This window comes from Dipodomys merriami, unplaced genomic scaffold, assembly GCF_024711535.1.
Source record: "Dipodomys merriami isolate MVZ:Mamm:240054 unplaced genomic scaffold, mDipMer1.0.p SCAF_332, whole genome shotgun sequence".
NCBI lineage: Eukaryota > Metazoa > Chordata > Mammalia > Rodentia > Heteromyidae > Dipodomys > Dipodomys merriami.
In genome coordinates, this window is record NW_027204849.1 from 1,133,744 (window position 1) to 1,151,567 (window position 17,824).

The 17,824-nt window shown below is 43.1% G+C and overlaps 1 protein-coding gene across 1 annotated transcript in view; it reads left to right on the forward strand.

Moving 5' to 3' along the window:
- The window catches only part of LOC138803087 (homeodomain-interacting protein kinase 1), a 56,762-nt gene that overhangs the window by 2,668 nt on the left and 36,270 nt on the right, over positions 1 to 17,824 (forward strand). Inside the window, exon 2 of the mRNA XM_069986928.1 lies at positions 10,028 to 11,105. Coding sequence (XP_069843029.1) covers positions 10,030 to 11,105 — 1,076 coding nt within the window. The 5' untranslated portion in view covers positions 10,028 to 10,029. The remainder of the gene's footprint in view (positions 1 to 10,027; positions 11,106 to 17,824) is intronic.

A 17,824-nucleotide genomic window follows, 5' to 3' on the forward strand; every position in this document is an offset into this window, starting at 1 on the left:
AAAATGTCAGGGGCTGGGAATGTGCTCAGTGGTAGAGTGCTTGCCTTACATGCATGAAGCCCTTGGTTTGAAGTGGCGCTGTGGCTCAAGTGGTAGAGCGCTACCCTTGAGCTGAAGTGAGGGACAGCGCCCAGGTCCAGAGTTCAGGCCCCACAACCGACCAAAAAAAAAAAAAATTGTCAAAATTCACAGTTCTCTGGAAAACAGAATTTTTTCATTACATGTATTTGTTCTTGTAAGTACTGCTCTGTCACTGTTTTGTTGGCAGAAATGAATGAACCAAATCTGCCTTGTGAATTTCTTACATTGGGAATTTGTATAGGTTGTTAGTTGTGTATTGTAACTAGCACTCTACCACTTTGAGCCATGACATTTCCGATTTTCTGGTGGTTAATAGGAGATACGAGTCTTCCCAACTTTGCCACGAAGCTGGCTTCCAACCCTGATCCTGATTGCAACCTCCTGAGCAGATACAATTAGAGTTGTGAGCCACTGGCACCTGACCTTTGTGTAATTGGTCTTTTCGTAATTTCAAGTAATTTTGTAAACAAGCTGCTTGATCTGCCAGTTGCCAGAATGTTTTTGTTTCTTAAAATGATTACTATTAATTCCTTCTCAATTTCTTCCCCTATGGTTCATACCATTCTGAACACAAGTTACCAATATTTTTTTTTAAAGGAGACTAGATATTGCTATGTTGACCTGACCTCAAACTCCAGCTCAAGGGATTCTCCCGTTATCTGGCCTGGGCACTCTGTGAGCTTCTTTTTGCTCAAGGCAAGCACTCTACCACTTGAGCCACAGTGCCACTTCTGGCTTTTTCTGTGTATGTGGTACTGAGGAATGGAACCCAGGGCTTCATGTATGCTAGGCAAGCACTCTACCACTGAGCCACATTCCCAGCCCTTTGAATCCTTTTTTGTTTTGTTCTTAGTATCCTTTTTAGTTGTTGAAATCCAGCTCCTACATGCCTACTGTTTCTATATCACATAATTTGGTGCTTTAAACAATTACATAGCAGGGTGTAAAGTCCATTTTTCCTCTTTTGGGGGTTATATCACTTTTAGCAGCATTCTGAGGTCACTGGAGATAAGGAAACTTAGTTGTATTTCTTTTGGATATTTTTAAGGGCAACTGGTACTGTGCTTTTCCATATGCTTAACAGAAAAGAACCAGAAGATCTGAATTCCTCGTTGGCATTTCTGCTCATTAGCTGTGTGTGAAACTCCTTAAGTCTTTTTGAGTCTCCTTTATTTCCATCTTAGAATTAGGGATTTTAGAAAGATCTGTTAGCTGTAAAAGTCCTGCACTCTGGGGCTGGGAATGTGGCCTAGCCCTGGGGTCGATTCCTCAGTACCACATACACAGAAAAAAACCGGGGGTGAGGGGTGGGGGAAGTCTTGTACTGATCTTTTTTTTTTTTGGCCACTGTGTTTTCTAGCCAAAAATGTCTTCATGCTCTACACAGTTACTCATTTTGTCACATCCCTTGGCATGCTGGCAAAAGTTATCATATTCTCTGTGAAAGACTTCCACCGCCATCTGCCAAACCATTGTTACTTTACTTAGAACCTTCTGCCTCTACTAGCCCAACTGAATGGAATTCTCCCTCTTAATATTATTTATACTTCTTACTGATTTCTGCTTTCTTAACTTGACCTTGTTCTTGTGCCTTTTTCCTTTCTCAAAGCACTTTTTGTTTTTTCATTTTACATTTGTTTTTCCAAATCAAAGAGAATTATTGAAATTTAGAAAACCATATCCCGCATACAAAGAAAGCATCCTTCAGCCAGTTTACTAATATCTGCAGCTTAAAATTTATTATCTTGAAGTAGTTATACATAGGAGTTTTAATTCACATCTTTTATGAATACAGTGCATCTTGATCAGCATCACTCCTTCCTTCTTTTCTCATCTGTCCCAACCCCATCCATTCTCTCCTTACCTATTTTCACATATGTAATTGAGTATCATAACTGCATTTGCCTACTATCCTTCTCTCCTCAGAGTTTTTGTTTTTTTGGTCAGTTGTGGGCTTGCCCTGAACTCTTGTACTCAAAGCTAGCTCTCTACCACTTTGAGCCACAGCACCACTTCCAGTTTTTGAGTGGTTAATTGGAGATAAGAGTCTCATGGGGACTTTTCTGCCCTGATGACTTTGAACCATCATCCATCCTTAGATCTCAGCTTCCTGAGTAGCTAGTATTACAGATGTGAGCCACCAGCGCATGGCCAGAGCATTTTTTAAACAGCTGAAGTTATGTATAATTGTAGTTATGCTGGTAGCTAGCACTCCTTTTTTCCATGCCCTGATTTTGCAATACCGGTTGAGTAACTGGGTTGTCATATATTTGCATTGGAGGGAAGTAAATACTACAGGAAGGAGGGGGTGAACTTTGATTCAGTAGTGTTTTGCAGGTTCCAGGCTCACTTTTCCTTCTTCTTTTTTTTTTTTTTGGGGGGGTCCGGTCGTGGGGCCTGAACTCTGGGCCTGGGCACTGTCCCTCAGCTCTTCAGCTCACAGCGCCACTTCTGGCTTTTTTCTTTTTGCTTGTGTGGTGCTGAGGAATTGAACCTAGGGCTTCAGGCATGCAAGGCAAGTGCTCTACCTCTGAGCCACCTTCCCAGCCCTCACTTTTTCCTTCTATAGGACTATATTTCACACACACACACACACACACACACACACACACACACGTGTGTGTGTATATATATGTATATTTGTGTATATATATATCAGTATATATATGTGTGTATATGTGTGTATATAGACACACATATACTGTCTTATCGCCTTCTGAGATCTCCATATGTTTATATATTTGAGAAGTATGTGTAGAAAGGTATATGTGAGTTATGCCTTTCTATTCTAGCTAGTGTTTACCCATTGTGTATGCCAGTCATTACGCAGAACTGGAAGAGTGGAGGCAGAGAGAGATTGAGAAAGGAAAAGGGACAACAGTTAATGACACTGTAGTATTGTATATTGAAGATTGTCCTTAAGGATCTTGTAGTGTAGCAGTCAGATTTATTGAAGTAATTATGAATGGTGACACTTACAATCCAGAGCAACCCACAAGTTAGAATGTGAGCCTCTCCTTGTCTGCCTTTTTGGGTACTGCTTCTTTCACTACTTTCTCTACTGTTCCATTCTGTCACAGTCATCTCTTCCTCAAAAGTGCTTCTATCTCTTTTCACTGAGTGGCTCCCTATCAGGTCTTAGTTTAAATGCTACCACCAACAAATGGCCTTTCCTGGCCACTGTATCCTTTATATCCACATGTTTGCTTTCTTCAGTGCATTTAACACTAGTTGCTATTTCTTGGAGAGAGAAGGTGTGTGTTTCTATGTATATATAAGCTCAAGAGATAAGGGATTTTGTCCATATTGAATGCCACTCTTACGTGTAAAATAGTCTCTGGCAGAAAGATAATAGGTCTCAACATGTTTGTTAAAGAAAAAAATAACTTGGGACTGGGAAGGTGGCTCAGTGGTAGAGCGCTTGCCTTGCATGCATGAGGCCCTGGGTTCGATTCCTCAGCACCACATAAGCAACAACAACAACAAAAAGAAAAACAATAACTTTGTTTAACGAACAAAATATATTTGTGTAAGTGTGATGAAGTATAAAGAATCCCAGGGTGCTAGCTGGGTGCCGGTGGCTCATACTTGTAATCCTAGCTACTCAGGAGGCTGAGATCTGAGGATCACAGTTCAAAGCCAGCCCAGGCAGGAAAATCCATGAGTCTTGTATCTCCAATAAACCACCAGAAACGGGGCTGGGAAGGTAGCTCAGTGGTAGAGTGCTTGCCTTGCATTCTTGAGGCCCTGGGTTCAATTCCTCAGCACCACATAAGCAAAAAGAAAAAAAGCTGGAAGTGGCGCTGTGGCTCAAGTGGTAGAGTGCTAGCCTTGAGCTGAAGAGCTGAGGGACAGTGCCCAGGCCCAGAGTTCAGGCCCCATGACCGGACCCAAAAAAAAAAAAAAAAAAAAGACCCTACTGAGCCTACTGAGCCGGGCGCTGGTGGCTCACGCCTGTAATCCTAGCTACTCAGGAGGCTGAGATCTGAGGATCGCGGTTTAAAGCCAGCCCGGGCAGGAGAGACCGTGAGACTCCTATCTCCAATAAACCACCAGAAAACCGGAAGTGGCGCTGTAGCTCAAGTGGTAGAGCGCTCGCCTTGAGCTGAAGAGCTGAGGGACAGCGCCCAGGCCCAGAGTTCAAGCCCCACGACCGACAAAAAAAAACAAAAACAAAAACAAAAAAACCACCAGAAAACCAGAAGTGGCGCAGTGGCTCAAGCGGTAGAGTGATCGCTTTGAACTGAAGAGCGCAGGGTCTTTGCCCAAGCCCAGAGTTCAAGCCCCACGACTGACCAAAAAAAAAAAAAAAAAAAAAAATCCCAGGGTGCTGTGGGAACCTGACCCAATATGAAGAAGCCTCCTTTTGTTTTTTGTTTTTGTCAGTCATGGGGCTTGAACTCTGGGCTTAGAGGCGTGGTCCCTGCGTTCTTCAGCTCAAGGTTAGCACTTTACCACTTGAGCTACAGCGCCACTTCGATTTTCTAGTGGTTTACTGGAGATAAGAGTTTCACGGGGGCTGGGAAGGTAACTCAGTGGTAGAGTGCTTGCCTTGCATGCATGAGGCCCTGGGTTCGATTCCTCAGCACCACATAAGCAGAAAAAGCCAGAAGTGGCACTGTGGCTCAAGTGGTAGAGCTCTAGCCTTCAGCTGAAGAGCTGAGGGACAGCGCCCAGGCCCAGAGTTCAGGCCCCACGACTGGCAAAAAAAAAAAAAAAAAAAAAAGAGTTTCATGGACTTTCCTGCCCGGGCTGGCTTTGAACTGAGATCCTCAGATCTCAGCCTTCTGAGTAGCTAGGATTACAGGAGTAAGCCACCAGCGCCCGGCAAGAAACCTAGTTTTAAAGGTTTTTCCAAAAGTATTTGCTTTTTTTTTTTTTTTTGTCGGTCGTGGGGCTTGAACTCTGGGCCTGGGCGCTGTCCCTCAGCTCTTCAGCTCAAGGCGAGCGCTCTACCACTTGAGCTACAGCGCCACTTCCGGTTTTCTGGTGGTTTATTGGAGATAGGAGTCTCACGGTCTCTCCTGCCCCGGCTGGCTTTGAACCGCGATCCTCAGATCTCAGCCTCCTGAGTAGCTAGGATTACAGGCGTGAGCCACCAGCGCCCGGCTCCAAATGTATTTGCTAAGGTCGACTAAGGAATAATCCAGCTAAAGGAAAATAATTTCCCTCTCATGTACCCGAGTGTGTACAGAGCATGTGTATATCTGTGTACATGTTAGCTAAGGGCAAGTTCTAGAGGAAGAAATTAGTATATAAGACTGCTTTTAGGTTATTTAGGTCACTAGTTATTACATTGTTTTGAAGAGGCAAAGATGACACTGAACAACAGCAGCAGGAATTTATTAGAGGTCTGTTGGGAAAAATTAACTCTTGGAGGTCACACCTAGTCATTCCATTCAGGGTTCTAATATTGGAATTCTTTGTCATATGATTATCTATATACAGTTGGGGTACCCAGTAAATGATGTTTGCTAATGTGACTGCCGTGGCATGGGGAAGCTGTTATTTATTTATTTACATATGTATGTATGTATGTATGTATGTATGTATTTACTTATTTTGTCCATCATGGGGCTTGAACTCTGGGCCTGGGCACTGTTCCTCAGCTCTTCAGCTCAAGACAGCACTCTACCACTTGAGCCACTGTGCCACTTCTGGTTTTCTGGTGGTTTATTGGAGGTCAGAGTTTAATGGACGTTCCTGCCCAGGCTGGCTTGGAACTGTAATCCTCAGATCTCAGCCTCCTTGAGTAGCTAGGATTACAGGCCTGAGCCATCAGCGCCTGAAGCTGTTATTTTGAATGTTTTTCAAAGTCTGATTTGAGCAGATCTCCATTTCTCTTTTGAGCATTAGACTTGTGCCTATCAACTTGTGTTAGATTGGTGCAGTGGCATATTTGCAGTTATACTAAGATGGTGAAGTTCTGGGAAGTGAGGTTTGAAAAGACTTGGTTCCTGGAGTCAAGGGGTACATTATCAGGAAGTCAGAAATAACATGGGAACTATTCTCATGTGAGTTGAAAGTATTTGTAATTTTTATAACAGACTCATACTTAGTAAAATTTCCACAGATGTTAATTCTGTTTGTAGTTTGTTTGGGAGGTCTTGCCTACGACAAGAACTGTATCTCCATTTGCAAAGGCAAATTTGTTGATTCTAGCATCTTTTTTTTGCCTGAGCTCAGGCTTGAACTGAGGGTGGGGGTTCTATCCTTGAGCCTCTCTATGCTCAAGGCTAGTGCTCTACCACTTGAGCCATAGCACCACTTCCAACTCTTTCTGGAGATAAGAGTCTCACAGACTTTCTTGCCCAGGCTGGTTTGGGCTGGTTTTGGCTGGTTTTTGAATGGTGATTCTCAGATCTCAGCTTCCTGGGCAGCTAAGATTACAGGTGTTAGCCATCAGCTCCCTGCTTAAATGCTGTATTTTTAAAGAGTAGTTATGAATAGTTTTTTTGTTTTTTGTTTTGTTTTTGCCGGTCCTGAGGCTTGAACTCAGGACCTGGGCACTGTCCCTGAACTTCTTTAGCTCAAGGCTAGCACTCTACCACTTGAGCCACAGCGCCACTTCTTGCTTTTTCTGTTTTTATGTTGTACTGAGGAGTCAAACCCAGTGCTTCATGCATGCTAGGCGCACTCTACTACTGAGCCACATTCCCAGCCAGGATGGTTTTTTTCCCTAAGGTATTGTATTTCATAATTCTTTTCAGAATAAACCTTATAACTCCTTATTTCTAGATAGTTGATACAAACTGAAGAATTTATATTATTTCTCATAGTACTTCTAGTTACTGAAAGTTGTGTTTATGTTTTGGATAGATCAGTACAATGAGTTCAGCAGATACAAGGAAAACAATGTAGAAGTTTTACTTCCTTGTTCAGTTTGGCTTAATTTTACGATGATAAATACTTCACATATATTAACAGGACATTTTAATGAAGGAACTATTTTGTTTTCATATTTTTCTTTTATTTGACATTTCATTAGTAATATAGATAGATTTTGCTTCATGGCCTCACTCTTAAAGGACAGTGACCTTAGATTTTCATTTATGCTTTCTTCAAGGTTCAGATAAATTAGGGAAACTCTTCCTTAAAGTAAACCCAAATTACATTTTAGAAACTGAAGGTTGAGAATATATTGTGCTCGCTCTCTTCCTCTCCCTCGTGGGACCTAAACTCTGGGCTTGGGCACTGTCCCTCAGCTCTTCAGCTCAAGGCTTCCACTTGAGCCACAGCGCCACTTTTGGCTTTTTCTGCTTATGTGGTGCTGAGGAATCGAACCCAGGGTCTCATGCATGGAAGGCAAGCACTGTACCACTGAGCCACCTTCCCAGCCCCGAGAATATTTTCTTACTACCTAACTCCAGCTCCAGTGTACATGTGTTAAACAAGGCACAAAAAAAATGTATCTAGGAAATGAGCCAGGCCCTGCATACTTTAGATAAGAGCTCTTCTACTGAACTGCATCTTCAGCCCAACACACTGCCTTTTGCATGTGAGTGTTGGTGCTGCTCCTGGGGCTTGAACTTAGGGCATGGATGCTGTCTCTGAGCTTTTGCTCAAGGTTAGAATTCTACTACTTGAACAAAAGCTGCACTTCTGGCCTTTTGATGGTTAATTGGAAATAAGAGTCTCATGAATTTTTCTGCCTGGGCTGGCTTTGAACCACAATTCTCAGATCTCAGCTTCCACAGGGTCTGTGGTAAACCATGATAAGGAATGATTGTATGGAGTGTATATTGCCTGAGGGAGAGAAGAGGGAGGAAGGGAGAAATGTTAGGGAACAGTGCTCAGCCTGAAGTCTTTAGTGTCTGGAGTTGAGAGTATGTGGAGTGGCTCTAGGAGAACTAAAGAAAAAGCCAGGTGAGGGCCGCACATCTATAATACCAGCACTTCCAATAACATGGAAAACGGAGGCAGGAGGACTGCAGGCCAACCTGGGCTACATAAGGAGTCCATATTTCAAAACAAACTAGAGAAAGAAGGGTTAGAGAAAGCAAAGCAAGGGGCTGGGAAGGTGGCTCAGTGGTAGAGCGCTTGCCTTGCATGCCTGAGGCCCTGAGTTCAATTCCTCAGCACCACATAAGAAAAAAGCCGGAAGTGGCGCTGAGGCTCAAATGGTAGAGCGCTAGCCTTGAGCTGAAGAGCTGAGGGACAGAGCCCAGGCCCAGAGTTCAGGCCCCACGACTGGACCCCCCCCCCAAAAAAAAGAAAGCAAAGCAAGGTGATGTTGTACAAATTTAATATGGTTCAAGATTTTTAATCTTGGTGCTGAGGAATCGAACCCAGGGCCTCATGCATGCAAGGCAAGCACTCTACCACTGAGCCACCTTCCCAGCCCCAAGATTTTTAATCTTATGCTCAAAGTAGTGGAAGATCCCTGGGGAAAAGGGAAGATTTGTGTTGTTTAGAAATGCAGATTCCCTGCGAGCTTTTAAGGTTATTAAGTATGTTTATGAGATAGAATTGATAAGGATTGATATACATTAGACATGGAAGGACAGGGACAGGAATTTGGAGGATAATGCCTTAAATTTGTGTCAGAAACTACCACTTTACCTTGATTAAATAACTGGTGTCTCAGGACAACCGTGTGAGAGGGCTATTGCCATTATATAGAAGAGTACACCCAGGCTTATTGCTCCAGAGTATTAGATATGTGATGTCATCTTGTAATGGAGATCGAAAGCTGAGGGTGTGTGTGCGTGCGTGTGTGTGTGCGTGTGTGTGTGTGTGTTAAATTTGAATTTGAAGTGTCCGTTAGATGTCCCAAGTTGAGGTATCAAGTGATCATTTGCATTTAGGGTTTGGATGGGGTGGGGAGGGAGAAGTGTCTGAGTTAGCAATGGAGATTTAGACTTGCACAGAACGAATCCAGTGTAGTAATACTGAAAAGAGAAAGGGGGCTTAAAGCCTCTGAAGGTCAGATTGTCAGGAGGGAGCGGATAGTATGAAATGGGGTGTATTCTTTGTCAAATGCTTGGACTTTATTATGAAAAAAAAATCTGGATCTAATCTGTGGCTTAATGAGTTTGAGGCATTGATCTAGACAACTGGATTGTGTTTTCACTTCCACTTTCTATTTGTTTTTCTTTTTGTTTTTGTTTTTGAGTAGACCGTGGGGCTTGAGCTCAGGGCATGTGTGCTGTCCCTGAGCTTTTGTGCTCAAAGCTAGTACTCTACCATTTGAGCCACAGCTCCATTTCTGTGTTTTTGGTACCTAATTGGAGATAGGAGTCCCACAGATTTTCCTGCTCAGGCTGGCTTCAAACTGCAATCCTCAGATCTCAGCCTTCTGAGTGACTAGGATTACAGGTGTGAGCCACCTGTGCCTAGTAATTTTTCCCCCCTGCTGAGATAGATTATCACAATGGAGAACAGATGGTCTTGAACTTGTTGTGTAGTACAGGCCTTGTGGGAGGCTGACAGGAGTTCATCACCAGGCTCAGCCTTTTCCTCTTTCTATTTTATTTTTTGGTGCTGGTCTTGGGGCTTGAACTCAGGGCCTAGGTGATGTCCCGGAGCTTTTTTGTTCAAGGCTGGCATTCTTTACCACTCGAGCCACACCTCCACTTCTGTCTTTTTTGCTGGTTAATTGGAAACAGGAGTCCCATGAACTTTCCTGCCCAGGCTGGCTTTCCAGATCTTAACTTCCTGAGTGGCCACAATTACAGGCGTGAGCTACTAGTGAGGTTTTCTTCATATAAAGCAACTTTCTGAAGTTCTTCAGAAGATTCTCTCCACCCTTGTCACCAACCTGATTACTTTCTTTTGTCAGTTTTTATGAGTTGTCCTTTTCAAATATAATATTCCTGAACACTTTTGGGTTTGGTTCATGTAGTACGTTGTTGGACGCTATTCATGATTGGGAGAACAGGCCGTGACACTTTGCACATGCGTCTTTTCTCCCTGTGGTCTGGCTCATCTTTCTCTCTCTGTGTAGGTATGGCATCACAGCTGCAGGTGTTTTCCCCCCCATCAGTGTCGTCGAGTGCCTTCTGCAGTGCGAAGAAGCTGAAAATAGAACCCTCTGGCTGGGATGTCTCAGGACAGAGCAGCAGCGACAAGTATTACACCCACAGCAAAGCCCTCCCAGCCACACAAGGGCAAGCTAGCTCCTCAAGCCAGGTAGCAAATTTCAGTATTCCTGCTTACGACCAGGGTCTCCTCCTCCCAGCACCCACCGTAGAGCACATTGTGGTAACAGCCGCTGACAGCTCAGGCAGTGCCGCTCCATCCACCTTCCAAAGCAGCCAGACCCTGAGTCACAGAAGCAACGTTTCTCTGCTCGAGCCATATCAAAAATGTGGATTGAAAAGAAAAAGTGAGGAAGTTGACAGCAACGGTAGCGTGCAGATCATAGAAGAACACCCCCCTCTCATGCTGCAAAACAGAACCGTGGTGGGTGCTGCTGCCACGACCACCACTGTGACCACCAAAACGAGCAGTTCCAGTGGGGAAGGGGATTACCAGCTTGTCCAGCACGAGATCCTTTGCTCTATGACCAACAGCTATGAAGTCTTGGAGTTCCTTGGCCGGGGGACGTTTGGTCAGGTGGCAAAGTGCTGGAAGCGGAGCACCAAGGAAATTGTGGCTATTAAAATCCTGAAGAACCACCCCTCCTATGCCAGACAAGGGCAGATTGAAGTGAGCATCCTCTCCCGCCTAAGCAGTGAGAATGCTGATGAGTATAATTTTGTTCGTTCTTACGAGTGCTTTCAGCATAAGAATCACACCTGCCTTGTGTTTGAGATGTTGGAGCAGAACCTGTATGACTTTCTAAAGCAGAACAAGTTTAGCCCACTGCCACTCAAGTACATCAGACCCATCTTGCAGCAGGTGGCCACCGCTTTGATGAAACTCAAGAGTCTGGGTCTGATTCACGCTGACCTTAAGCCTGAAAACATAATGCTGGTCGATCCAGTTCGCCAACCCTACCGAGTAAAGGTCATTGACTTTGGTTCTGCTAGTCACGTTTCCAAAGCTGTGTGTTCAACTTACCTTCAGTCACGCTACTACAGGCAAGTGGAAAATATTGAAAAAACATATGCTAGGCTGGGGGTCTGTCCTTACATTTAAAATTTGTAAGACCACAAAAAAGATTGGGGGAAGTATTGTGGTTTACTGGAAGACCTGCTTGCCCTTGCTAGGCAGGTCTTCTAACACTTAGGCCTATTCTCTTTTGCTTTTTTATTCTATTTTTTTGTTTGTTTGTTTTTGCTTTTTTGTGTGTGTGTTTTTTTTTTCCTCCCCGGTCCTTGGGCTTGAACTCCAGGCCTGGGCTCTGTCCCTGAGCCTCTCTGTGCTCAAGGCTAGCTCTCATTTGAGCCACAGTGCCACTTCCAGCTTTTTCTGAGTAGTTTATTCGAGATGAGTCTCTCAGACTTTCTTGCCCAGGCTGGCATTGAACTGTCTGTGATCCTCAGATCTCAGCCTCCTGAGTAGCTAGGATTACAGGTGTGAGCCACTGGTGCCTGACGCTGTATTTATTTGTGCCGGTACTGGGGCTTGCACCCCACGTTCTCCCTTGAACTTTGATACTTTTTCCTTCAAGGCTGGTTACTACTTGAGCCACACTTCAACTTCCCACTCTTGGCTGGTTAAATGGAGATAAGAAAAAGCTGGAAGTGGCCACTGTGGCTCAAGTGCAGCTACCATGCCCAGATTTTTATTGGTTGATATAGTAGTCTCTCAGACTTTTTCTTTTTTTTTTTTTTTGGTCAGTCATGGGGCTTGAACTCTGGGCTTGGGCACAGTCCCTGCGCTCTTCAGCTCAAGACAAGCGCTCTACCACTTGAGCCACAGCACCACTTCTGGTTTTCTAGTGGTTTATTGGAGATAAGAGTCTCACAGACTTGAGTAGCTGGGATTATAGGCGTGAGCCACCGGCACCCAACTTCTCAGACTTTTTCTTTAGGTGGGTCTTGAACTCTGATCTTCCTGATCTCCACCTCCTAAGAAGCTAGGATTATAGGTGAGACCCCATTTAGTATATGTGGCATTCCTTACTTAGCACTGGAAAAATAAGCTCAGTCTGATTGTGAAGGTTGTTACTACTTGAATTTGCAGACATGTATTTATTTATTTGCTACCATTATTGTACTCAAAGTTTTCCTATTTTTAAGGACATTTCAAAATATAACGATATTTACTTATTTATAATGAGTCTGAGCATATGCTGCTTTTTTTTTTATAGCTCCATTCCAAGTTCATTCTTGGCACTAATGAGAATTGTTAGATGATTATTTTCTTTTCTTCCTTTTTTTTTTTTTTGTCTTTCATGAGGCTTGAACTCTGGGCCTGGATGCTGTCCTTCAGCTCTTCAGCTCAAGGCTAGCACTCTACCACTTGAGCCACAGCACAACTTCTGGTTTTCTGGTGGTTAATTGGAGATGAGTCTTCTGGATTGTGCTGCCTGGGCTGGCTTTGAATCAATCCTTAGATCTCAGCCTCCTGGGTAGCTAGGATTACAGGCTTTTTTTTTGTTTTTCTTTCTGTTTTTGGGTCTGGTCTTGGGGCTTGAACTCTGGACCTGGGCGCTGTCCCTCAGCATTTCAGCTCAAGGCTAGCACTCTACCACTTGAACCACAGCACCACTTCTGGCTTTTTTCCTTTTTGCTTATGTGGTGCTGGGGAATTGAACCCAGGGCCTCATGCATGAAAGGCAAGCACTCTACCACGGAGCCACCATCCCAGCCCAGGATTACAGGCTTGATGGATGATTGTTACACTTTGATTTTTATTTTTATTTATTTATTTTTGGGTCCAGTCATGGGGCCTGAACCCTGGGCCTGGGCGCTGTCCCTCAGCTCTTCAGCTCAAGGCTAGCGCTCTACCACTTGAGCCACAGCGCCACTTCCAGCTTTTTTTTCTTTTTGCTTATGTGGTGCCTCAGGCATGCAAGGCAAGCACTCTACCACTGAGCTACCTTTCCAGCCCCTGTCTCTGAACTTTTATGCTTGAAACTAGTTCTCTATTTGAGTCACAGCTCCATTTTTTGCTGGTAACTTGGAAATAATATCTGGCTTTTGAACTGTGATCCTCAGATAACTCAGCCTCCTGATTGGCTAGGATTACAGATGTGAACCTCTGGTTCTCAGCTTGATGTGACAAACTTTGAGTCTAGTTGTCTGTATTTTTTGTTTTTGCTTATGCTTTTGGCATCATATCCAAGATAATCATTGCCAAATCCATTGGAATGATTTCTTTTAAGAATTTTAAAGTTGTCGGGTACTAGTGGCTCCTGCCTGTCATCCTAGCTACTCAGGAGGCTGAGATTTGAGGATTACGGTTCAAAGCCAGACCTGGCAGAAAGTCCATGAGACTCCAAAACTGGAGAAATGGCACTGTGGTTCAAGTGGTAGAGCGCTAGCCTTGAGCTGAAGAGCTGAGAGACAGCACCCAGGCCCAGAGTTCAAGCCCCATGACCAACCAAAAAAGTTCTTTTGCTTGTGACTCAAGCTCTTCAGGCACCATTGGCTGACTGCCCTTTCCCTATTGAACGATCTTAGCACCCTTGTTGAAATCATTTGGCCTAGTATTTATGGGTTAATTCTGGACTCTATCCTGTTCTATTAGACTTATATGTTGGTCTTTATGCTAGTGTCATGTTTCTCTGATTACTAATAAGTTTTAGAAAAACTTTATTTGAAGTTTCATATGAATTTTGGGATATTTTCTTTTTCTTCGTAAAAAGCATGGAACTTTGATAGGATTAATATTGAATCTGTAAATTGTTTTGCAGATAGTGTATTGAGCTTCTAATGATCTTAAATGTTTTAATCCATCTTCATTTTAAAAAATCTTTTTATAAAACAACATTGTTTGCATTGAAACTGAAAGCCTATGGTTTCTGGTTTCATTCTGCTATAGGCAGCCTTGGCTAATTTTGAGGTTTTGCACCTTCTAAAAATTAATTCATTTATGTCCTAGGAGATTTAGATTACAACTACATTTGTGTTTTTTTTATTTGCATACTTTGTTATATAAGTTTTTTATTAAGTAATTGTGTGAAGAGGTTACAATTCCATGTGTCAGGTTATGAGTACAGTGCATCTTGATCAGTGCCACTCTGTATGAAGAGTGACATTTTCACAATAAATTTTTTTTAAGATATTTTTTTAATTGTGAAAATACTGTACAGAGAGGTTACAATTACATGGGCAAGATGATGAGTACATTTCTTATCAAGCATTGTAGCCTCCCTCCTTTGTTTCCCCTCACAATAAATTTTTTTACAATGATATTTCCCTTTTTTATCTTCTGAACTTAAGAAGGTTTTACAAGGGGGTTACAGTTTAACATGACAGCTAGATAATCTAAGTATCCAGTGCTTATCGATCAGAGTATATGATTGCTTATTTATTCTTGTTATGGTATTTGCTTTGTTTGCATAATACAGGAGATAGAACCCAGGGCTTTGTACATGCTAGGCAAAAAATCCACTCCTGAACTACATCCCCCTTATTTAGTGGTGATACTTGAACTCAGGGCCTCAGGTACTCTTTTTTGGCTTTCCACCCAAGGCTGGTATTCTAGGGCTGGAAAGATGGCCTAGTGGTAGAATGCTTGCCTGACACACATAAAGCCCTGGGTTCGATTCCTCAGTACCATATAAACAAAATGCTGGAAGTGGCACTGTGGCTCAAGTGGTAGAGTGCTAGCCTTGAGGCCTTGAGCAAAAGAAGCTGAGGGACAGTGCCCAAGCCCTCAGTTAAAGCCCCAGGTATGGGGGGGGGGGGAGGCTAATACTGTAGCACTTGAACACACCTCTATTTCTACATTTGTGCTTTTTTTTTGTATGTATGCTGGTTCTGGGGTTTGAACTTAGGGTCTGGGCGCTGTCCCTGAGCTTCTTTTGCTCAAGACTAGCACTCTACCACTTGAGCCACTGTGCCACTTCTGGCTTTTTGGTGGTTAATTGGAGGTAAGAGTCTCATAGATTTTCCTGCTCAATCTGGCTTTGAACCATTATCTTCAGATCTCAGCCTCCTGAGCAGCTAGGATTGCAGATGTGAGCCAGTGGTCTGGACTCCTACATTTGCTTTTAAGTAAACTTTAAGCATATAATACAAATGCACTAACCACACATACAGGGCAAATAACCCAAACGCTACTGGTGCACTCAGTTCTGCTGAGCACCTGGGAGTTAAGAGGCAGGTCATAACTGAAGTGTGAGGACTTAGATCTATTTGAATCTATTTGGTGCCTGCAGGTGTTCTTTAACTATTTGTGTGTCTTCAAAGATATGAATAGAATGACTTAAAACTGAAAAAAAGGAGAACCAAAAAAGATACAAGATGTTTGTATGAGATAATCTTTAACTATTTGTGTGTCTTCAAAGATAGGAAAATTTAAGACTGAAAAAGTTAAAACCAAAAAGGATATGTGTTTTTTTTTTTTGGGGGGGGGGTCGGTCGTGGGGCCTGAACTCTGGGCCTGGGCGCTATCCCTCAGCTCTTGAGCTCAAGGCTAGCGCTCTACCACTTGAGCCACAGCACCCACTTCTGGCTTTTTCTGCTTATGTGGTGCTGAGGAATTGAACCCAGGGCCTCATGCATGCAAGGCGAGCACTCTACCACTGAGCCACCTTCCCAGCCCAGGATATGCTTTTTATGAGAGCATTTTTGATGGAATTTCCACTTAAAGGCTAAATGATTTGAGAGTTCCTGGCTGTTTAGCTTTCTTTACTATGTAATTCACTTGGATAATTTTCAGTGTTAGATTGCTGATCTTTGTATTTTTTCCTAATCCTTTTAATTTAAGCTATCATCTGAGTAATTTGGCAGGGGGTGAGTACGATACCCCATGGTGCTATCCCAGAGCTGTTTTACTCATGACTAGCATTCTAGCACTTAAGTCACAGGTCTACTTCCAGCTTTTTGATGATTGATTAGAGTTAAGGGTTTCACAGACTTTCCTGCCCTGGCTGGCTTTGAACTATGATACTCAGACTTAGTCTCCTAAGCAGCTAGTATTACAGGCATGAGCCACTGCTTTTGTTTTTATAGAAAACAAGATTTTCAATTTTTTTTAACTTTTCTCACAAAGGTCCTTGTAAATCAATCCAGTGTAGTTGTTAACTACAAGAATAATTTCACGTAGGACTAAGTTTACTTCTTAAAGACAGGAGTTCATTACTGAGAAATGACTGTGTATACTGAAGTTCTGGCATGACTTTGTTTAGGGTTTAACATGGATATTCTGTTGGGTTACAGTAATGGTTGATAATGAGCTAAAGCAGATGGAATAAGAAGCTCAGACATTCTTTTTTTTTTTTTTTTTTTTTTGGGGTGTGTGTGGGGTCAGTCTTGGGGCTTGAACTTTGGACTTGGGCACTGTCCCTCAGCTCTTCAGCTTAAGGCGAACACTCTACCACTTGAGCCACAGCACCACTTCTGGTTTTTCTAAGTGGTTAATTGGAGATAAGAATTTCACTGACTACCCTGGGCTGGCTTTGAACCACAATCCTCAGATATCAGCCTCCTAGTAGCTGGGGTGGCAGGCATGAACCACCGGCACCCAGCAAGCTCAGACATTCTTTATCACTAGTTTTATCCATAGTTTTTTTTTTTTGTTTTTTTTTTTTTTGTTTTTTTTGGTTATGGGGTCTGAACTCTGGGCCTGGGCTCTGTCCCTCAGCTCTTCAGCTCAAGGCTAGTGCTCTACCACTTGAGCCACAGCGCCACTTCGGGCTTTTGATGCTTACGTGGTGCTGAGAATTGAACCCAGGGCTTCATGCATGCAAGGCAAGCACTCTTCCGTTGAGCCTCCTTCCCAGCCCTTCCATGGTCTTCTTAAAACTTCTTTCATATTACATGATTGCCTGTTACAATCCATTAGATTCTCACATACTTATCTTTCAGAAACTTCTGAAATCTTTGGGGCTAGTCTAGCTTTTTGGCCCCACGCGTAGATTTTCAGTTTGCATTGGCTGGTGACATAACAAAATGCCATCAAATGGCAGAAATATGTCATACTGCCATTACACTGGCCCTGGGCATAGCTAGATGATTCAGACAATGGGAAAAATAAGGTACTTTATTCTCTGGCTCACCGTAAATGTGAACTCACTCTAACAAAGTTGTCTCTGGGACTTGATTTCAGACAACAAGCTTTGCCATACTTATACTCAGTGCTTTTCCATTCTGAGTCAACTCTCTAGCCTTTATTCCAAGATGAGATAACTTGGTTATTTATGAAAGGACAAAAATCTCCAGAAGGAAAGCATAGCTTGCCTTTACCTTAGACAATCTAATTTTTTTTTGGCCAGTCCTGTGGCTTGAACTCAGGGCCTGGGTGCTGTCCCAGAGCTTCTTTTGCTCAAGGCTAGCACTCTACCACTTGAGCCACAGTGCCAGTTCAAGCTTTTTCTGTTTACGTGGTCCTAAGGAATCCAACTGAAGGCTTCATGCATGCTAGGCAAGTACTCTACCACTGAGCCACATTCCCAGCCACAATCTTAATTTCTTTTTTAAAAAAATTAATAGTCAAGGTGATGTACAGAGGGGTTAGTTATATAAGTAAGGTAGTGATTACATTTCTTGTGGAACTTGTTAACCCCTCCTTCATTTTTCTCCCACTTTCTCTCCCCCACATCCCCCCCAAGTTGTACAGATCATTTCCAACATCTTGTCTTGTGTTGCTGTTGCATAGGTTCCCCCCTTGTCCTTTTTCTCACTATTTTTTTGTTCCCCTTCCCTTCCCTAATTCAGATAAACATACAATACCCAGGGTACCA